Source organism: Pholcus phalangioides, unplaced genomic scaffold (assembly GCF_987345545.1).
Source record: "Pholcus phalangioides strain wild (caught in Gottingen) unplaced genomic scaffold, Ppha-v1.0 ptg000010l_1, whole genome shotgun sequence".
NCBI classification, from domain to species: domain Eukaryota; kingdom Metazoa; phylum Arthropoda; class Arachnida; order Araneae; family Pholcidae; genus Pholcus; species Pholcus phalangioides.
Window position 1 is genome coordinate 27,067,480 of NW_028301603.1, and position 24,062 is coordinate 27,091,541.

At 36.2% G+C, this 24,062-nt stretch overlaps 1 protein-coding gene across 2 annotated transcripts in view; it reads right to left on the bottom strand.

Annotated features, from left to right (window-relative positions):
• NAT1 (N-acetyltransferase 1) overlaps positions 1 to 24,062 on the bottom strand; it is a 107,976-nt gene that overhangs the window by 68,358 nt on the left and 15,556 nt on the right. For both annotated transcript variants that reach the window (XM_089237959.1, XM_089237960.1), the window contains exons 7-15: positions 23,554 to 23,816; positions 22,253 to 22,363; positions 21,871 to 22,072; positions 15,279 to 15,383; positions 11,726 to 11,949; positions 8,682 to 8,858; positions 6,253 to 6,339; positions 6,071 to 6,153; positions 5,785 to 5,917 (exon numbers count right to left, since the gene is read on the bottom strand). In XM_089237959.1, the coding sequence (XP_089094085.1) occupies positions 5,785 to 5,917; positions 6,071 to 6,153; positions 6,253 to 6,339; positions 8,682 to 8,858; positions 11,726 to 11,949; positions 15,279 to 15,383; positions 21,871 to 22,072; positions 22,253 to 22,363; positions 23,554 to 23,816 (1,385 nt within the window). The remainder of the gene's footprint in view (positions 1 to 5,784; positions 5,918 to 6,070; positions 6,154 to 6,252; positions 6,340 to 8,681; positions 8,859 to 11,725; positions 11,950 to 15,278; positions 15,384 to 21,870; positions 22,073 to 22,252; positions 22,364 to 23,553; positions 23,817 to 24,062) is intronic.

The following is a 24,062-nucleotide window of genomic DNA, read 5'->3' on the forward strand; positions in this document are numbered from 1 at the left end:
ATCTGTGAGGATGATATCATTTCAAGTGTGGCCTTGAAGGATGAACTGTGCGATGAATTACAGTCTCGCGGTAAGAAATTTGCTAATGTGGGTACTACGTGTGAGGGACGAGGACGTAAGAGAAGAGGAATTCGTTTAGATGAGATAAAGTTCGACGATTCAACTGAGAAAGAAGAAAAGCGTGAAGTTTGGTCATTGGTGAATGAGTATAGAGATGTTTTTGCATTGTCCATTGAGGAACTTGGGTGTACATCGTTGACTAAGATGGACATTAAGGAAGTGGAAGGCAGCAAACCTATTTGTGCACCGCCGTATAGAACAAGTTTGTCTGAGAGGATGGCAATCAGCGATATCGTGAAAGAATGGAAAGATAATGGTATAGTTACAGAAACTAGGTCACCGTATGCTAGTCCAGTATTATTGGTGAAGAAAAAGACAGGTGAAAATCGATTAGTTGTGGACTACCGTCGATTGAATAATCAGACAGTGAAAGACAAATTCCCATTGCCACGAATCGATGATTTACTGGAAAATTTGGCTGGGTGTAAAGTGTTTACGACGTTGGATCTAGCTCATGGATACTTGCAGATACCGCTAACGGAGGAAGCGAAGTTGAAAACAGCATTCATCACTCCAGATGAAACAGGACAGTTTGAACGTATGATATTCGGGTTAGCAAATGCACCAGCAGAGTTTCAAAGACTGATGTGTCAAATGTTGGGTCCACTCATGAACACTAAGGTCTTATGCTATCTCGATGATATCTTGATACCAGCGAAGGATTGGACAGATATGATGGAGCGAATTAGAGAAGTGTTTGAAAGACTGAGAACAGCCGGATTGACGCTGAAGTTGACAAAATGTGAATTCGGGAAAAGAGAACTGGAGTTCTTAGGATTCGTTGTCAATGCAGAAGGCATTCAGCCAGGTTCGAGGAAGTTGAAAGCTGTCAAAGACTTTCCGATTCCCGGTAACGTTCATGAACTACGTAGATTTCTAGGATTGACTAGTTATTTTAGAAGATTCATAAAAAACTATGCACAGAAAGCTGATCCATTGACTCGATTGACTCGAAAAAACGAAGAGTTTACTTGGAAAGAGGAACAGTCAAGAGCTTTTGAAGAACTGAAGTATGCGTTGATGTGCCAACCCATACTATCACACTATGATGCAAGAGCGGAAACCGAAGTCCATTGTGACGCGAGCTCAATTGGGTTAGCGGGAATGTTGTTGCAGAAAGGAACGAACGGCAAGTGGCATCTAGTATATTGTGTGAGCAAGAAGACCACTGAAACTGAGAGTAAATATCACTCGAGTAAATTGGAATTGATGGCGATTGTTTGGACGTTGGACAGATTGCGACAATTCTTAATTGGGATCAAGTTCACTATCGTCACTGATTGTCAAGCTTTGGTCTACATGAATACAAAGAAATGCATGAATCCACAGATAACCAGATGGTTTGATCTAATTCAGGAATATGACTTCGAGGTGAAACATCGATCAGGATCAAAAATGGCACATATAGACGCACTTAGTAGAGCACCTGTTGCAGAGTCAAAAGATACTCTAGACTCATTTATCGATCAGAAATTAGAGATATGCTTAACTCTCACTGAGGAAGATCAAATCCTAATGATCCAGCATACAGATGACGAACTGAAGAAAAAGATAGAAATATTACAGAAAAACGATACGGACCGGACCAAGGAGGAAAAACAATTAGTTCTTGGGTACGAGCTGAAGAATAACCGACTCTTCAGGAAGGTGGACGATAAAGAAAAATTGAAACTACTGTATGTAATTCCGAAGTGCATGCGGAAAGGTACTGTAATCAAATTTCATGATCTTATGGGGCATTTCGCCACAGACAGAACAGTTGGGAAGATCAAGGAAATGTACTGGTTCCCATACATGAAACGCTATGTAAAACGTCATATAGCTATGTGTCTGGAATGTTTGGTCAATAAGTTACCAGCAGGTAAGCAACAGGGATTGCTGCACGCAATCGAACCCGGAAAAAGACCGTTTGCAGTGATACATATGGATCATCTGGGACCTTTTGTCAAAAGTTCGAAGGGAAATCAGGAGCTACTAGTGATCATTGACAACCTTACCAGATTCGTACGATTATTTCCAGTTAGAAATACTTCAACTACTTGTGTAATGAAATCGGTCGACATCTTTGTGAATGACTTTGGACTACCGGACCGAATTATAAGCGATCGTGGTTCTTGTTTTACGTCACAGGAGTTTGAAAAGTACTGCAAGGATAACGGAATTCACCATACGCTCAATTCAACGAAACACCCTAGAGCAAATGGGATGGTCGAAAGAGCAAATAGGACTATATTGTCGTCGATAACTACAGGTATGGAGAACAGAGACCATAAGGACTGGGACGTGAAAATCAAGTTGGTAGAACGAAATCTGAACAACTTTGTGAACAAGTCATCTGGTAAGACACCATTTGAGATGTTGCATGGATATTCTCCAAGATTCAATGATGGAATGTTGAGACGGTTAGCAGATGAGGAGAATAACTCGTGGATGGATCCAGAGGAAGTAAGAAAAGAAGCTCGAGATATAATCGTGGAGAATCAAAGAAAAATGAAGAGCACCTTCGATAAGCGCAGATGTGCTACAATAGTGTTCGAACCAGGCGAGGTTGTTGTTATGAAGAAAAGTCCGAGAGCCATGGGGCAACCGACGAAGACTCAACCGAAGTATAGAGGACCCATGACTGTCACGGCTGTATTACCAAATGACACGTATCGGGTGACTGAATTGGAATCAACAGTGAAAGGTCATCTATACACGACAACAGCGCACGTGAGCCAACTAAAAGCTTGGAGGTGTGAGTCTGAGTCCGATGATGAAGACATTTCAATGCAAGAAAAAGATGAGCCAGTGTTACCAAGACGTAATCCGAAGAGGTCGACATGTAAAGACCAGTACTGTGGGGCAATCGGGACGATTGCAGGTCAGGATGACCGAGTGTAGGAAGCTGTTGAGCAGCCGCTGAAAAGGAAGAAATGTAACGTGACTTTGTGCTTGAGCGAACGAGCGATTTGTAAGAACGTCAAGCTTAAAAAAGAGAGTATGAGAAGTAGTAGGGCAGAGATTGAATTAAGGGATGGTAGAGGACAGTAGTCGTATTTAGGCTACGCTTGTTAATGTTCTGAATTCGAATAAAGTCTGGTTCTTTGAAAACGTTAGTAAAATCCCGGAATACTTGAATTGAAGCCGCGGCCATTTTCCTTAGGAGCCAACATATGCAAAGGGCGCGGTAGCCCAAGTCGATAAGATACTTGCCTAAAGTACCAAAGGATGTTTAGAGTTGTCGCAAAACTCATACTCGGTTTGTCCTCATCAGAAACTTTTCTGATACAGGGGTGAAACAGAAAAATAACCACAGAAAAAGACTGCTACCGCAGGAGTCCCATATCGAGGGTGCAACGTTTTCCATTGCATTAAGGGTTTTTGTATGCATCGCTGCAAGTGACCAGGCAAAGACACATTGACAAAAAGGGGCCATTCAAGTATTACGCAAGCAGATTTTCAGCCATTTTTGACCCCCTTCCCCTTGTCAGCAAAACACTGACCCCCCCCCCTTCCCCCTCAGCAAAATTTTGTCAGCAGATTAAAATATTTCATATCTTCAAAAATGGGTGGTTGATGACATAAGCAACCTTCAACCCCCCCTCCGTGATCAAAAGTCAGAAGATCCGAACTCCCCCCCTCGGTGCTGATGTAATACTTGAATGACCCTTAAACAAATCATTTATTAGGTTTTCTAACAAAAAATTCTGAACTGAAAAGTTAATCACCTTCACGAGTCGGAGAATTTGAAGGGGTCAAGGTAAGTCCACGAACAGTCCTCTTGACGACAAGTAGTAATAAGTCTGTAGGGTCTGGTCGTCGGAGATAAGTGACGATGAGTTAGAGGGATCCACTCTGTGGAGACGGGTATTTGACAATGAGTCTGTACTTCTGATAGACGGCTCTGAATGATCGGTGACGAGGTCATAGGGTCCGATAGGCGACGATGAATGATCGGTACCAAGATCATAGAATCCGGTCAGCAGAGAACAATCAACGGCGAATCTGTAGGGTCCCGGGCAACAAAGGCGAGCAATCGACGACGAGTCAATAGGTTTCAGTCTGTGGCAATGGGCACGTAGGCTCCCTATATTGATTATTTGGTCAATCTGATGATGACGAAGCAAGGGCGTTCAAGAACGGTAGGTAGGTCCAGCGTAGCAGATCGAGAAGAGAATCTGACAACTCTGCGTAGGCAACTTTTGGTGGAGGTGACCCTCAGTGAAGAGGGAAGCTCAATCCATTATTTCTTAGCAATAGCTTGGCAGATCGCTTCCAAAGATGGAGAACTCTTAGCACACCAGCAGTGCTCACGTGCTAACAAATCACAAAAAGCCACTAGTAAGAAGGAACTGCGCCTTCTTATACGAGTTAAAGTGCTCCAAGCGCCATCTAGGTTTACTTGCATACTAGGAAGAAATTCTCTCCACACTAGTGCAGTGACGTAGCCGAAAAATGTACGTCTACGCGAGGAAGATGACATCACTCCTCAGGAGACGTACAATCTGGGATCGGTGTTCAATCTTGGATCGGAGATTGTCACAAGGGGTTAGCGCATATTTCTCTGTGGTATAAAAAAAAAAGAGGATTCTGTTTGGAATAAGTGATAAATTGTAGGCCCGATAATTGTGAGGCAATAACTGTCATATAATGCGTTAATGAAAGTATATTTCCTCGATAGCATAAGAATGACAAGCAAAATTTTGGAAGCAGTTTCATAACGCATGATCATGAATTGTTTACGTAAATCAGGCTTTGTACAAGGTCAAGAAATTCTGCAGTGATGCTGATTCCAGCACAATGGAGCAACTAATATTAATTATAATTAATAAATTATTAAAATTTGATAAAGTTTCTTAACTGATGATAAAATTTTGATAACTGGTAATTATTATCCAATGTAAATGTTGATGATCAAGTTCTAATTCGTAGTCATTTTACAGATTATCCAACTTTTTTTCCAGTGATTTTGGACTTTGCATTAACCAAGTTTCATTGTAGTTTCTAGAAGAGAGAAGTGGGAGGAGAGAGTGAAAAGTTTTGCGAAGTGAAAAGTTTTTACAGATATCGCCAAGAAGCGTGAGAAGTGATGAGTAGCCAACTGTAGCCATTTTTGATAATTGGTTGCTGCTTTAAGAATTGCACTCCTCCTCACTTTTTTAAAACTTTTGTGTGTTTCTGGTTCAGTTGTACTTTCAGTTTCATTGTTTAAAAAAAAATAAAAAAGTTTCTTTTTTAATATATAGATTTTGTTAATATTGTAATTAATAAATTTCAAATTTATATGCTTCTTACACATGACTGTACATGACTAGCGGTACTTTACTCAAGCCCTAACAATGCCTTGGTCCCTTGAGTGACAACTTATCAAGGGTTTACTATGTCACTTCGTATGCAAGTAGAAAAATAGTTCTACAGAAAATGTGACAAACAACACATCCTATTATGTGGGATGTAACATTATTTCATTTATTGCAGAATGAATCTTGAATATGCTGATACATCAACACTGCAGATTATACCGTGTTCTACAGAATACAATTTTTAAAAATTAACTTATAAAAAAATTTTTCAAAGCAAAAACGAATAAAGATCTTGTAAAGAAAAAGGTACCCTTATGTTTGATTCTAATCATATTTACATTCAACTAATATTTTACAGTACAGGGAGAGAGATACTCACCTCAATAACATGAATTCCATTCAAGTGACCTTCCTTTTTCAATTCTGTAAGCAGTTGGCTCAGCAATTCACGTTCACTCTCAGTTTTCTCTAATGTACTTCTCATCATTTTAATAAGAACATCAGACATATACCTAGAGAAGTTTATGTTTCATTTAGTTTTATTTTGTTTGGTGTTATTAAAATACTGCTATTGAATTGGGACATTTTTTTTATTAACAGGACTTCCAATTATAAGCACTGCTTGCAAATAAATCCCTCAACTAAGGAATAAAAAAATTACTCACTTTTTCGGAACTTTAATTTCTTTGAAAGTTTTCACTGCTGCATCGATATTCTGTGAGGAAATGACTTCCGCCAATAGCTCCTTCTGATTTTCGAAAAGAAATATTAAAGTTAAAGGTTAGCACATAGAAGTAATTTTTTTTAGGTTTTTTTTCTCTAATGAATCACTGATGTATTTCATTACCATTTTTTTCATAACTTCCTCTTTCGATGGTATCTGTTTGTTGGCCTTGTTTTTATCCTGTGTAACTTGTTTCACTATAACAGGAGGCTGAAAGAGAATCATGAAACTGTATACAGCCTATATCTCAGGATAAGTTATAAAAGGGAATAAAATTTTAATTTATTATCAAATTTTAATCTTGTTATAAAGATTTTGCCACAAATATTTAATGAAAACATAATCCCTCTTGCCTATCACAGATTTTAAATAAAACATGGATAAGCATATGTGGCTATACTTCTCTTTAAAAAAGTTATTCAATTATAAATACACAAATACAAACTGTGTTATAACGACATTGAAAATTTCATCACTCAGGGTTCCCAGCGAAATCTGCTAGATCATTTTCCCAGACCATAATTCAAAAGTTTCCCTGACTCCAGAAGAAATGTAATTGAAAACCTTAATTTTGAATTTATTTTTATTTTTTGTTTTTCTCTGCATAGAATTTCCTCCCAAGTTTTGCCAAATATTTTACATTTCCCCTCACTATTTTTCTTTTCCCTGACTTTCCAGGTCGCAAGGAACCTCATCCTTATAACCAAGGTTGGTATTACCAGCCTTTTGTGGCAAAAAATATAATCAGATGCAATCAAATACCACGCATGAAGCTATTTCATTACACTTAGGGTCACCATATTTGATTGAGATATGCAAGAGAAATTTGGATAATAAATGATACATTTCTGATTCTTGCCAAAAATATTGCTAACAATAATCCTTAGTGAGAAATATTGCAACAGCAAGTCTGCAGTTATTTAAAATGTACTTCATGGAAAATATGCTAGATTAATATTTATAATACTATATTCCCCCACATTAACAGAAAATGCCAGGAAAACAGCAAGGGGGGTGACAATCACCAAAATTGTTGTTGAAAACAACAGCAATCACCATGCGGGAATGCCCATTTCACAGATTCAGGAAAATTCTTAAATCTCTTTATTATAAAAAACCATTGAATTAGCTGAATGCATACTGCGATTCTTATTAACCCTCACTTTTCCCAACATGCTGAGAACAGACCTGCCCCAACATTCAAAGCTGGTGTCCCCTGAGATCTATGGCATGTCAGCTAATTCAGAGAAACATGGTAACTAGGGTTACCAGATCCGAAGACTGAGAAAGGAGGACGTCTGCTCATGCATATTTAGTGACGTCATTTATCCCATTTTCCCCAACAGATTGCGACCAATAAAACCGGCCACACATTAATTTTTCCCGACTCAATTAGAACTGCTAAAAAAAAAGAAGCAGGAAAAATTCTGTGAATTTCGACGGCTATCGGTGAATGCATGCGGGAAGGGGGGGGGGAGGGGAAGAACACTCATATCAATGAAGAAATATGTTTCAAAGTAGAGGAAAAAATTAAACATAATTCCGGGAACCTGAAGAGGAGAAAAAAAGTGAACTTTCCAGAACTTAAGAGGACGCTTGAAATGATATTAACAAAAAGATGGATGGTATCAAAAAAAGTCAGGAAGGGCAAAATTAAGAAAAAATATAAGATTATCTATGAGCATGTTCGAGCATCAAGCATGTAATAAATATTTTCTGTATTAGGCATGATAGAATAACAAACAAGTGCTGCCTTTTTCTATGCTGAGCTCCAATTCTAAAAATCTTTTCAGAAAACATAAAACAGCATAAAAATGTGAAACGTTATATCTGAGGTTGATAACTCATCAACATCAGACTCATGTTCATTAGCACCATTCGGTATGAGAATCAGCCAGGACAAGCAGTCATTGACATTATAGTGTCATTATAACCGAGTTTGACAGCATATGTGCAATCCACATTCTCAAGATACAATATTATCTCAAAAAAAAGTTGCTATATAATTTGCAAGAATAGAACTTGTTTCTAATTTTCAATTTGATGCTAGTCTTATAGTTCAGGAGTAATTTGAAAGATTCAGTGCACAAACGAATGGGAAGCAAAACCCACAAGATTAAACATATTTAAAAAACCACAAATTTGAATATTTATTTCAGCAAACAGCAATTTAATGAAAATTAACAGATTTCCAAAAAAAATTTCCCATTTTCAATGCATGTAATTTTTTTGTGTAATCCTGCCTTTCTTTTAATAAAAAATGATATGCGATTTCGCACATCACATTAAGTTTCAAATCAACCCTGTACAATATAGAATTGTTTTTGCCACAGCTAGGTAATTTCTGTCCAATGAGATGCATTTGAACACTGATTTAATAAGTTATAGTTATAACAAGCATATCACACACTGGAACAATTAAATATTTTTAAATTAAAAAAAAAAAATCATTTTCTAAACCAATGGATTGAATACTTATATACTAAAGGGAAAACGTAATGTTTTTATAAAACTTGAACGGTACGACAAAAAAAGACTTCAATGGTAGTTACCTCTTTTTGCAAGACAGAGTTAGCAATAGAGTTTGAGATGACAGAAGAATTATCCCGAAGAATAACATTATTTGTCCCAGATGAGGGAACTGAGGACATTGACGAGGATTTTGTAAAAGGAGCACTCGCTGGCTTGGACTTCAGCATCATAGAGTTCTGAGCAGGACGAAGACTTATCTATAATATTCACAAAACAACGATAATTTATGTGAATATAGTTACTTTAATATAATTCACTGCAAAGTTCGTGGCATGGGGAAAAATAAGTCTACAACTACTATGGCGTTTCAATAAATCAAAAAAATTTAAATTATGTTAAAAGTTAAGTTACTCTATTCAAGGAGACAAGAAAGCATATGGAAGTCGAATTTCTCACTATTTCTTTTAAACACTTTGAAACCGTCTTGATTATCCTGTGATTAACACTTAAAACAAAATCAGGCCTAGGAAAAACTGCAGAAAATTGGACAGGCTATTCAAAACAGGATGTTGGTCAACCAACAAGAGCCATCTCAATGATTTCCATCGAGAGGCTGAGTAGACAGTGGCTTTTCGGTGCATCTGAGCATTGCCAAATCATTTTGTCATCATTTGGTGTAATGGCCATCAACATTGTGAATGCTGGTTGTGGTGTTAAGCATGTGTCAAAATTTTGGGGGACTGTGGCAAGACTTTTGCCAGTTAAGTAATTTTTCCTTCAAAAAAGAAGAATCTTTCGTGATTGCAAAATGAAAATTCTAAAAATTTAAGAACTTTTCAGGAGTCTGAGAGAAAGTATCAGTCCTATTTCGGTTCTAACACAATTACAAACCTTGTAGAAAACATGGGAAAATTGACAGCTTTGGAAAGAAGTACATTGATTCCCCATACCTTGATATATAACAGCCACCATCTTTTCTCCTGCTATTTCATGAAATCTAGGTTTTCATACTTTGCAGTCAAGCATTTACACTAGAGCTGGTCCAATTAATTGGGTTGGTTAGTCGATCAATTGTTAATAACAGTTAAAAATTTTAGTTGAATTAATTGATTCAATCAATCCGATTAAAGTTCAAGAAAAAGTTGGTCATTTGACTTGATTTACTTAACAAAACAGATCAAATGTCCTAAATCATTGAGCCAATATAACATTTTCGATATAAGTGTAATTAATGTATTTAAACACATTTGAACTAATATTTCGATCAAATTTTTCGGCTCCATTAAACGAAAAATTGTGATCATTTTGGTTTCAAATTTAGTTTGATAGGATTTTTAGAATGCAAGACCAAAATTTATTGTCTCCACCAAGAACAGTAGTTATTCGTATTCTTGGAAGTATCAGTTCCTCTCCTCACAAGCACAATTTGGGAGGAGTTTGAAGGAAAACAAGTGACGGAATGACCAAAGGCAGTTTTGAAATCTGTGACTAACCTAAAATAATCGATTTTAAAAACCCACAAGATTGAAATGTGAAGAAATTCCAGGTTTTAACAAAATACGTTCAGCATACGAGTATTACATTGCTTCAAGTGGCAGCCTTAATTTCTTCCTATACTTGTTTACATCTAGCAAATAGGTGGGTGAAATGAATAAATTACATTTTTATAGTATCAATTTATATTATATAGTTATGAAAAATATTCAATAAAAGTTTGATTAATCGGTTAAAATTTTTGATTAACCGGTTTAAAATTTTAATTGATTCTTTGCCCTGATTTACACTGATGTATTAAAGTGTATAAAATATCTGAAGTTTCATAGAAGTATAGAAACATAATTCAGGCATCCCACTACACACTTTCACGGGTATGAGAAAACAGGTTTTTCCAAATCCCCTATACCCAAGCGAGTTAGAATATTATGATTTACTGCCGTGTTATATAGATTAGATTATAACGCAAGTGTAAATTACTTTTCCGGACATGCATAATATATCAGGGTTCCACTCTATGAACAGGAATACACTACAAATGGTTTATACAAATTCTTTTATAAAAATTGACAAATATAACCAATAAGCTTATTGACTTTATTTTTCAAGTATTATAAGAGAAACTTTAATAACTTTTATAGTGTAATACCACAGCTTATGGTACAAGTATATCAAGGCTGTATTAAAGAGTGAATGCACCAGCTGCTAAAGCATGAAGCAAAAAGTGTGTCAGGAGTCATAACAGTAGTTAATTCTACACAAGTTCTTGAACATAATACGGTCAACACTTTTTCTTAACAACCCTTTTAAATTTGAGGGGTTCACAACCATAGTAGACCAAGTCCATTTATCTTTATTATGGATAATAAATAACACCTTAAGATTATTGTAAAAGCTGTGCTTTTGCAAAATTTGTAAAAGCAGGATACTAAAAAATGACAGTTTTAACTAAACTTTGATATATTTAATTCCTTTACATTACTTGAACTGAATTATCTATCAAAAACTTAATGGTGGTATTATCCCTAATAAAATAAATGGTGTTCTACTATGATTGTGAACCCCTCATTTCAACAATACAATGCTAGATAAATACATGAGCTGGCATCATACATTTGAAGCAATGGGACAGAAAACGAAATCAGCATAATCAAGAAGAAACCAATGATAAAGGCGAATGACAAGAGAAGCTATAAATTCCTTTGGAGGAAAGATACAACCATTATCATATTGACCAGGGTACTTTTGCTGAGTGACCAGAAGTTTATGTATCAAGTCCCTGGTCAATGTAATTGTGGTCATATTTTTCCTCTAAAGACAACCATTGCGTATTGAAATCTATAAGGGATTTCAAGTTCTCCTTGTGGTTTGTATATATATAATTGGTTTCTTCTTTATTTTGTTAGTATCAGGCAAAGCCCTTCAATTTCTCTATCAAATGCTGTTTGGCAGACCAGATTGCACAGAGGTTAGAACTATAAACATCTGAACAGAAACCAATGATGGTATACAATTTATAAACCTTTAAGTGTATGTTAATCTGTGCTAAGCAGCTTTATGCTTCAATACCTGCCCGGATATATCTTTATTTTAAAACTAGTACGAGGAAATAAAGACAAAAGAAGATTACCTCCTCTGTGTTGCCCGACTGGGGCTGTAATGCTTTTTTCAAGAATCGAGGTGGCAACTCTCTGGGCAAAGCTGTAGTTCCAAAACTAAGATTTGTCTGGTTTGGTTGCCGTTGCTGTTGTTGATATCCTGAGAATAAGTCATGGTCACGATCTCGATTCGCAAATTGCTTATTGCGATTATTATTGAAAAATGGTTGATTTCCACCACCACTTAAAAATCCACCTGAAATGATTTTATTTTTGATAGATAATAACTTATTTCTAATTTCAAGATCTAAAAGTTTAGATCTGAAATTCAAATTTAATGCATATTTCACAGAAGCAATTAAATTGTTTTAATAACCAATACAACCTGCCAACCTTCAAAAGGGAAAACTGCAATTTTCTTACAAAAATCTGCCAAGCGTACTTTTGCATGCCACATATTTGTCATTATATGGCAATAAAATTCAAAGACGTGACAACTTTTGGAATCCAGAAATAAATATTGTGATAATTTTTTTGAGAAAAAGTGCCCCCCTTCCTAGGCAGGGTCTTGGGTATACCAACTCTCAAAAGCAGTTGTATATTTCCTTTTTGAAGACATTTGATCAGAAAAAGAAAAAACTTCAAAATATAAGGCTGCCGATGAAAAAAGCTCCAGTGGTATCACATATAACAGCTCTGTTATTATGTTTGCCACGTGGTTGCTGATAGAGTACAATAATAATTAAACAGGGAAGTTGATAAACAAGACCACCCCCCTGATAAATGGTTGCCCATAAATGCCAGTTTGCTTAAATACAACGCCACAACAGGCAAAATACCCAACGAGGTGGCTGAGGATGCAGTCACCAAGACATTTTTTGATAGCTACTCCACGGAAGTGAGATCTTCAACCACGTAGGTAGGTTCTACAAACTACGGCTACCCTCTAAGGTGTTTTCCCCAATGGCAAACTATGTCATGATATAGTGAAAGTTAAGGGAAAATCTAAAAAAATTTGATCTAAAAGGAATAAAAAAAAATTTTCTTCTTCCAAATCTAATTTTCTACTAAAATCTGGACAGCTGGAAGAAGGGCAAAAAATCTGGTCTCCGGCCTAAATCTAGAGAATTGGCAGGCCAGGCATATTAGCAATACAGTGATTCCTAGGTTAAAGATATTTTGTTCTGGAACCATATTCTCTTTAACCAAAATTTTCAACAAACAACTTCACGGTTGGATGAAAAAAGAATTTAAAGGAACATCAAAAACCAAGATTGGCAGGGTTTTGACGCATGACAGTTGAGACGGTTTAAACTGTGGTTCAAAATGCCATGTCAAAAACCTCTGGTGAAAACTGTCAAATATTGCTTTTCAATATAAAAATTCATATTTAAACATTACATGCAATCAATGTGTATATTTTCATGTCATTATGTCATACAAAGAATAAATACTTAACATGAATGTAAAATTTTCTGCTCTTGATATAATTTATCGTAATATATTATCTTCAAGTGAGTTTGACGAGCACCCTCTCGGAAATTTTTGAAATTATTATCAAAAGGCAGTTGATGAAGTGTATAGAAGAGAATAATGTATTGTCAGATAATAAGCATGGGTTCAGGAAGGGGAAGCCATGTGTAACTAATCTACCTTGCTTCTATGATCACGTGACTAAGGCTTTTGATAAGGGCAAAAATGTAGATGATGTTTACTTTGATTTCCAGAAGGCATTCGATCAAGTCTAACATGGTAAACTCTTGAAGCATTTACACAAGATTGGGATTGGGGGCAACTTGCTGAATAGGATAGAATCGTGGTTGAGAGACAGATCACAATGGGTTATGATGAATGGGAATTCTCTGATTGGACATGCGTCACTAGTGAAGTTCCTCAAGGGATTAGTTTTTCTCGATAAACTTGATCAGGGTATCGATGGGATTGCTAGCAAATTCCCAGATGACGTGAAGTTAATGGGGGTAGTTGGGAATCAAAGTGATAGGGAGTTGCTTCAGACCCAAATGAACAGGATTGGAACATGGGCAAATGAACGGAGCACGAAGTTTAGCATTGACAAATGCATGGTTGCTCATTTTGGTTCGAACACCACACGTTTCTCTTACGAGTTGAATGGTGTCACTATCCCAGATGCAACTAAGGTGACCAATTTGGGAATTCTCATTGACGAGCAGCTTAGGTTTTCTGAACATTGTTCAGCAGTGGCCAAAAAATACAAACAGAATGCTCAGTTTTATTTTCAAAAAAGTTTAGTGTTCGCCGAAAGTCATTCTGACGCTTTTTCGAGGCCTGGTTCGTTCTGGACTGGAGTATGCTGTAAGGTTTTAGAGACCATACCAACAGAAGGACATAGACTTGGTTGAATGGGCGAAGAGAAGAGCTACGTGTATCCTTATTGGCACATACGGGGCTTAAGTTATAAAGAGAGACTTCATCTTTAGAATATGTTTACATTGGATGAACGCAGGTGTCGGGGAGATATGATCAAAGTGTTCAAAATTTCCAACGGGATGGATAGGATGGACCATGATTTATTAATTCACTGTCAATCGACTGCTTTTCAAAGGGGACACCAGTATTGATAAGGGGCAATTCTAGGTTATGGTGTCGCACAGAATTTTTCTCTAATAGGGTTGTTAATAAATGGAATAGCTTACCTCCAGAGGTAGTAAATTCTAACACAATTGACACATTTAAAAAGCAATACGATAAACATGTTGGGGTAGATCGAGAAGGTATCCATACTTAGAATAAGACAACCATAAATACATTATGGGCATTGTATAATATTGTCATGTATATATATATATTTTGTTTATAACTTTTTTGATTGCATTTTTAATTGGGTTGCTGTATTTTAGTGATATATGGACATGCATACTTGTTATGGGCATCTTTTTCTCAGCCACCTTGTCGGGCTTTTTGCCTGTTGTGGCCTTGTATTTGTATTTATTTTAGACAATATATGTGTATTTTTCTTGAAAAATATACAATTTGAATACAGCATAATATAAAGCTGAAGAAAAACTACAGAACTCTATTTGATACTCTTCAATTCAAAATGATCCTCAACCTTCAAAAATTTCTTGAACTACTTATATATGTGCATTGATATATACCCTCCCCCCCACAATCTGGAGTACACTTTTTCTATCAACCAAATCATCAACTAAAATAATGTTTGTTACCTTTCAGATTCTATGCATTATGAAAGACCATAGATGAACTGTTTAGGGAAAGATATTATAATCAGTGTATGAAATCGATTGATATTAATCCATTACAAATTAAATGTTGTTGGATTTGTTTGAAAAGAAATTTCACCATAAAAAAATAGATAATGCATACTTTTGTCATTCATTAATCATTAAACTGTAAATTGTGGATGAGCTAATCAGGCATATTGATGATTTCTGATGCTGAAGATGAGATGCTGATAAAGGTATTCAACTTATTGCACAATTTAAGTGTTAAAAGTTATAATATCAAAAATAATTTTTAATCATTTGCAGCCTAATTCCTACAAATAATAAATTAGCATATCAACGCAATAAAAATATTACTTACCAGTAGTATTCATACTTCCTCTAGCTGGACGACCCATGTTGCTAGAATATGCTGGAAAAGTATCTGCAGAAATTACACCTGGGCCGGTTCCAAGAGATCCCACTCCTGTCAACATAAAAAACAGTCATCAATGTGCTCGTTTTCATCCATCATTAACACATTGTTTGCGGATCACATAAAATTAAGCATCTATATCAGTGATGGTGGGATACGGAAAATGTAAAACTATGGGTTAGATTAGCTTGCTTATTCTGATATTAGTAATTTGTTTGCTTTTCATTTTTTATTGCTGATATTTGTCAGTCAGATCAAGGGGCATAGTTTATCACTGGCCTTCCCATGCCACCAATACATTTTAATTCTTAGTCATTTTTCAACTCGTTTTATAGGCAAGTATGAATTTCAATTTCCCTGGTTTATGTGTTTAAGCCTTGCAATGGAGACAGATTTTCAGAATAATGTGGTCTGTCTCCCTATTGCAAAACTGAAATATTTACCCCCCCCCCCCCCCAGCAAAAGAAAATTTATATTTCTTTAAGAAATGTTTAAAAATTTTTGAACCAGGCAACATCTTTTTCATATCATAATAGATTTTTTAGTGAACTAGAGGGATTGCCCTCTTTGCCGTAAACTCCTCCTCAGAGATGCCGCTCCCATCTGATTTACCTGGGTCCCTGGACCCAATTTACTGGCAATATCTGCGTCCTTTTTGGGTGAAAATGAGCTGCTCTCCAAAAAAATTAAAATAAAGTTGGGTCCCCCCCCCCCTCTCCATCTCTCATTTACAGGTACCCGTGAATCAAACAAATAATAATTTCTAAAAACATGTTCAATCCAAAGATTTACTAACAAAAAAGTTCACTTTACTAGTATAATTATGTTTAGTTATACTCATTGCTAAGTATTCTCCTAGTAGAGAAAAGTTGTACAGAGAACCATCAACACTGAGAAATTAACATGTATATCAAATTTAAAACAAGTGTGTGTGAGTATATAATTAAAGGAGAGGAGAAAATCAAACTGGCCAATGGACATGCATTTTACTACAGAGGAACAGATAATGGAAGAACCAGTGGAGTAGGATTTCTCATTCATAAAAAATGGAAAAATCACATCGTTGAGTAGTACATCTGATTTGCATTAGATTACATTTGCAAAGTTGGCTATGCAAATATCAAGCACATACTGGATACAGATTATACAAGTCTATGCACCAACAAGCTATTCTGAGGTAGAAGTAAAAGACTTTTATGAAGAACTAGTTTACCCGTCGTGCGTTGCTGCGATCTCAGAAGAAAGGAAATTCAAGGAAACTTGTTATGATAACATTCAATTTACATTGTGTCATTTGTATTGAAACTTATTAATTTCTATATGGAAAACATTTCAAAGCGTCGTTTTAATTCTATTTATTTATTAGAGTGCTTGTGGATATACTATATTTTTTGCTTTTCCATCTGATGCGTACACAAATAAATCAGAAGGTTTTCCGACGTGTGAACTGGCCACATACAGTTGTCCATGTGAGATGCACGGATTCTCCAATTCTAGCCCACACACTTGCAGCGATTGTCCTCGTGGTTTGTTGATGGTCATTGCAAAAGCGAGTCGCACAGGAAACTGTAAACGTTTGAATTCAAATGGCATATCTTTTGGGATCATTGGAATACGTGGCAACAATACATCTTTCCCCTCCCCCTTGAATTTCCCATTCAAAAGTGTAGCTTCGATGACATTGTTCATCATCTTTTTCACCAAAAGTCTTGTACCATTGCAAAGTCGTGGTGGATTGATGTTTCGGAGAAGAATGATAGGAACGCCAATTTTCAATGTTATCGAATTTTAAGCAAAGGTAACAAAGGATGCGGGCATGAGTTTTGGCGTAAGCTATAATATAATAGTCGTTATAAACTGTGCAATGACGTCAGCTGCTGACATCTACCGTAGGATAGATGTACTATGCCAGAAACCTTCGCGGGAATGTACTCGACAACTTCTCAAAGTTTCATGGCGATTGGATGAAAGGTGTAGCAATGCATAAAGGACAAACATACATTCGTTTTTATATATATAGATTAGACAAACTACATAGTAAAGGAAACCATCATATCAAAATAGTAATGGGGACTTCAATGCTAGAATCGGAGAAAGAAGAAATGATGAAAGCTCAGTGTGTGTGTGTGTTGGAGGTCATGGTTACAGTGTACGAAACGACAGAGGGAAACAGACTCGTTGAATTTGCAGAGAGTGAACAGTTATGCATCATGAATTCATTTTTCAGGAAGAAACCCCAAAGAAAGTGGGCCTGGAGAAGCCCAACTGGAACAACAAGTGAGATAGACTACATCCTATCTAATAAGAAGCATATGATACAAGACTGCAGTGTTCTCAACAAATTCAATACAGGAAGTGATCATCGAAAAGGTGAGATGTAGAATAAGGCTTAACACTAGAATGGAAAGAGCGAAACTTATCAAAAATACAAAAACTGTTATCGATATGGTGCTTCAAAAACATCAATATAAATTCCAGTTAGAGCTGAAGAATCGATTTGATTTGCTATATAACACCACTGAGGATGGACAAGATGTCACCACAATGAACAAAACTTTAACCACTATCCTAAACGAAGTAGCAAAAGTCCCTGGAGAAAAAGAAATCAAACCGGTGAAGAAAATATCAGAAGAAACAAACTATGAAAGACCGGAGAGAATTTCAGATTAAGAATGACCCTAAATCAAAAGTGGAATATGCAGAACTTTGTAAGACCGTACGAAAGCAGATTGCAGGTTTCGTCAGGAAGTTTAATTGCGATATTGTAAAGAAATCATATGAAGATAATAGGAGCTTTAAATCAGCAAAACGAAAACTGTTGTGAGAGAGGACATTTTTGCACTAAAAAGAAAAGATGGAACCATCACAAAAGATGGAAATGAAATCATTAGTATTATTGAGGGATTTGATACTCTATACAAACATGAACAGGATAAGGACAGAGGAAAGGAAGCAGAGGAAGAAAAGAAAATGGAGTAGAATTTATACAAGTAGCACCTGTGTTGAAAGAAGTCTACAAGGCTATAAGATGTATGAAAAAAGGTAAATGCCCAGGTGAAGATGGGATTTCAATAGACATTATTAAAGAAGCAAGAGAAGAATTTGCCAGTATGCTTGCTGCTTTGTTCACAAATTGTCTCACAAAATCGGATGTGCCTGAAGACTGGAATAACGCAATGGTTTTTCTTTACAAAAAATGGTGAAAAAGAGGATATCAAGAACTATCGATCAATCAGTCTCCTATCAGTAATTTATAAAATCTTCATCAAAGTGCTGACATATAAAATTGAATCCAAATTGGGCGAAGCCCAACCAAATGAACAAGCAGGATTTTGAAGTGGATTCAGTACAATGGATAACATCCAAACAATCAGGGAACTTATAGAGAGACACAAAGAATAGGAATTACCATTGTGTATGGCCTTCTTTGATTTTGAAAAAGCATTTGACCCAGTCTTCACATCTGCTGTTGTTAAAGCTCTAGATATAATTGGAGTAGAGAAGACTTACAACAATATCAAGAAAATACATGACAAAGCAACTGCAATGATTCGTTTGGATAAAGGAAAAGCAAAGATTAAACTTGAAAAAGGAGTCGGACAGGGTGATACTATCTCACCAAAACTCTTTACCACTGTTTTAGAATAGGTATTGAGAAAATTGGATTGGGATAAAAAAGAAAAAAAATTAAAATAAATGGAGAATTTCTCAACCATTTGCGTTTTGCAGACCGCATTGTTGTTATCAGCAGCAATCTAGAAGAAATGATACAAGAACTGGTGAAGGCAAGTATTCAAGTGGGCTTGAAAATGAATCTGCAAAAGACTAAAGTTATGTTTAACCCCTTTGAGTCTAAGAGGACAATCTTGCTCAACACAGAGATAGAAGTAGAAAGCTATGTATACCTGGGGCAAGAAATTACCATGTGGACAACAGAATCATTAATGAAATAAACAGAAGGATCAGGATTGGATGGAGCATTTTTGGCAAAAACTAACTCTGAAGAGTCACATGCCATTATACCTGAAAAGGAAAGTTTTTAACCAGTGGTTGCTACCAGCACAGACTTATGGAGATGAAACATGGACACTCACAAGCTAGACGATGCAAAGGCTACAGACAACACAAAGGAGCATGGAAAGATGTATGCTAGGCATCACAAGGACAGACAGAAAATGAATCACTTGGATAAGGAACTTCACAAAGGTATATATCATGGAAAGAATTAAACGTTTAAAATGGAAATGGGCTGGACATATTGCAAGAAGACAGAACAACAGATGTACCACAAATATTCTACATTGGTACCCCGTGGTGTTAAGCATCCGAGAAGGCGTCCCCACGCAAAATGGATTGACGAGATCAGGAAAGTGGTTGGTCAATTGGATGGCTAAAGCATCAGAGCAGAATGGAAAAATTTAGAGGAGACCTTCATTCAGCAGTGGATTGAAAATGGTTGTTAATGATATAACTAAGTTATATATATAAGCACATTATATTTACTAATATAAATCAGTTTTTTAATTTTTTTCTGATTTTTCATTTCAGAAAACCTTAGCTCTTTCAATAATATATTTTTTAATATCTTCTGCATAAATTTAAAGCAAATGATTTTTGAGCAATTTCAAACTGGAATGATTTTCCTCTCCCTCCTGATGGTCCAAAACTGTGGTCTACTCCCATTAAACTGCAGCATATTTCACCTTTGAATATGGGAGCTATGTCAGATTTATAATGGTGAAACCCAACAGTGTGCTTGTGTGTGTGCAGCATTGTCTCTCATGTTCAGTAGGTGGTGCAATCCATCCTCCACATCGCTGTGTGGATTTGCAATTTCATGTGTATTTGTGTTGTAGGTTTGCTGATCATCATGGCAAGGACTCAACACACAATCTTGACCTGTGCAGGACCTATTTTTGGCACCCCTCTCTCCATCCCAATTTTTCCCTATCCAGCAATTCCTAAAAAAATTTTTTTGCCCTTTTACCTCAGATTCGGTACCCTTGCCAGAGCGGCACCCCACATGGCTGGGTAGGATATCCCACGAGTGGCCCCTGCATCATGGCAACAATGTTTTTTCAAAAAGAATAACTCAGTCAGAAAACCTCTAAAAATCGTATTTAGCTGACCACCACTATGCATTAGTGGCCAAGTGTGTTCCGAACCCGCATTTTCACAATGTGAAACTCAACCACACATAGCGGCTAGATGACAAAACTAGATATTTATTATCACAAGTTTTTGCAGATTGTTTTTTTTCCTTCCAACTATCTCACCTGGAAAACTTTTTACAATTCAAATGGGTGATGCAATCCTATACCATAAGGCACATGCACAATCTTGTGGGAATAAAGCTAATTTACGCGGTAAATAGACTGTCTCTGAATGTGGAAAAAACCGTAATTCCTCGGAGAAGAAATCAAAAACAGAAACTTGCCGGTAAAATTGATAAAAAATCTGTGACCTCTCTTATTTCGCTACCTTTTCTTCATTTTGTCACCTTTCTATGATCGTAGATACCCTGAATTTACTGACTGGATTTTGCATTGCAACTCTTGATGGTGAAAAATACAACAGATTCATCATTGACATTTTTCCAGTGTGAAAATATGCGCTTCCGCAAACTTTTCCGTTTTGTTAAAGGATATGCAAATTTTCGTTTAAGTACAGCCCGTCAGGAAAAATGGATGCAATTTCAAAAATAATTAACAAGGAATGCATAAATCAAAGAAGTAAAAAAAAAAAAATTCAGAAAAAATAACAGGAAGCAGCAATTGAAGGGTATTTTTTGTTGTTCCATGGATGAATTTCAATTCTTGTAGTTTAACCTCATTTTATAAGTTGTCGGAACCCTAGGCACCAAATCCTGGGGGGACACTCAACCAAATTCTATTTCTGGCTCCAAGAAATAACATTGTACGGAAAACAAATGACATCATCGAAAAGTCTACTTTTTATTATGATGTGACTTCCAAGTTTCTTAAAAGAAAATTTTGTTTTTTGCGCAAGATGGGGCAGAATTTTGACATTTTTGTAGCAGAATATAGCAGACATCGGAAATTGTAGTGGTTTGGGGCAGATTTTTAATCTATATGCTTCCTTTCTACTAATGACATTGTGGTAGACGGTGGGGAAGGAAAAAGAAAAAAACTTGGTACACAGGTTTTTTTTCCCCCTCTTAAAAACTTTTTTCCTCAAAACTTAGAAAGTACACATCCCATGAGATGCATGAATGAAATTTTTATGCATCCTTTTCTGAAATTCTGGGTATTTGGCATGCTATAGCGGTATCCCTGCCTTCTCGCATCTGCCTACAAGCATGTGTGTCAATAAGTTCTGAATAAACTGATTTTTTTTTGACAATTATGAATTTTTTCAGTTTTTTCAAGCCTTAGTATACATGCTATATATTCATAAAGATAAAATTATGAATTTTTTGAAATATTGCTCAATACTCAAATCTTCGCATAATTTTTTTCAAAGCAAATCCAAGAAAATTCATAACTTGTTTTCAATACATTAAGACAAAATTACTCACCCATAGGGACAGGGCTAAAGACATCATCTAGTCCACTACGAAGTTTTCCCATGCTGCTTACTAAGGTGCCAGGCAGAGATGGATTTCGCCCTGCAAGCAAATGGGGATGATGCATGTATACACCAAAGTCACGGGCAGCTTCTTCACGGACCTGCTGTATAGTTTTGGGGCCGTGATCAGCAAGACGACGGCGAGGTATCCACTAAAATTAGAAGAGGAATGCCAATTGATGAGAAAAAATAATTACTTGATATGCTCCCCTTTCTGCAAATTAATAAAGGAAGGATGAAAATAAGGTTTGCATAACAGGAAAAAAACCCCATAACGATCACAAAATTAAAGTCACAGCATACGTAACTATTGAGAGAGAAAAGTAACTTGCCCTATTCTGTCTGAGCTCCAGAACATCTTGTAACATGAAACGAATGCGGGATGGCAAGTCCACGCTGTTGGCAAATGTCTGCATCCGTTCAAAGTACTGATCCATCAGTGCCTGCAAAAAGAGTAACATTTCTCAAAGATATCAACATACACACATTCTTTAACAGATAATTACCACAGGGTTCAAAAATACTACACTGAAAATACAATTTTATTTTACTACAGGAAGTAGTTTGGACACTCTGCCAATTTATATTTTGGCTGCCTATTTTGCAAAGCATATTTTTCTTAAGAATTAAATATTTTTTAACTTTTTTAGAACTTGACCTCTCTTCATTTTGGGAAAGATACTGATATAACTTTCGAAAATTTTATGTTATCCTCAGACTCAAATCTAAAAATCACACACATAGAAACTGTTATGCATCAGCTCTAATGTTTTAAATTGTCATGGTGCCAGAGATTTTTCAAGCTCTGGTCTAGATGTCGGACACTGACAATAACACTTAGAATCTTGTGGAGATCTGTCCTAAATTGTAGATTTGCATTGACAAAAAAAAAATCAATTATATATATAACAGGGCTGGAAAAATGCCAGGTCGCCATGGCAACTAAAAAATTAGTATTGACGAGCCCTGGTGCTCCTCCAACCTGGTCACAGTTCCGTGGCACCCCTGACAAAGATTTTTTTCTAAATTATTCTTTGTTAAACAGCTCTGGGGAGCTCGCGGATAAGCATTGAATAAAGGAAAGGGGTGCCGTGAGTGGAAAAAGTTTGAGAACCCCTAGATTGATACATTGATAACTAGATTGATAAGTACATTGATAAGATGAGAGATATAACATCCATGTCAAGCTACTACAAAAATATTGACTTTATTGTAATTTTCTTCTAACATTCACACATATGTTCACATAATACTCTTGAACACCAAAACATACACCCCTGGTGCAAAATTGGTTAATAAATAAAATACTGTCACCATATTAATTATCACTTGTATCAGCTGTTAGAAAATCTAGAAATTATTTCTATTTTTTGCAGGTCTGCAAATTATTCCTCCCATTTCTTCCGGCCCCTGAAATTTTTCAACTACTTCCATTGGCCCACAGGTGTAAAAAGTTTGAAGGAAACTATCATGAGTGGAAAAATTTCAGACTGATCAGAAAGAGCAAACAAAACACAAAGTTTCGACTGCACAAATTTACATGTATCTTTGGGAATCATTTTGATCAAGTTTGATTTTCATTTTAACTTTATTTAAACTATTCAACTAATTTGGAAAAAGTGACAGCACATACTTTAGCTTTATCAGTGTCCAATCTATTGCCCACTGTCTTCATTATCTGGCAGAGGCACTCCAGGTCTTCGGCCACGTCTTTGTTAGTCTGCCTCTTCTTTTTCGCAAGAAGCTGCTGGACACATTGGTGGAGGATAGCTTCCTGCAATAATCCCTGCTTTCCCAGCTCTCCAATGAACTTGATGTTGCCCAACATCTTGTGCTTGGCAAGGCTTCTTTGCTCTTCTTCTTCAGCACTGAGTACGCCATCTTTTTTGTCAAAAGCTTTTGCAATTCAAAGAAAAAAATTTCTTTAATGATAATTAAAACTCTCATACCCTTTCATAACAATGCCCTCACTAAAAAGAATTTAGTTGAAACAGTTGAACACACAATTAAATTTTGAAATCTCATTACCATACTGAATGAATTCTTTAACACGTAGCATTAAAGTCTCAAATATTGAACATCATACTTATGGGATGGATGCGAGTAAATGAAAAAAAAAAGGTAGAGAAAAATGTGAGAGTA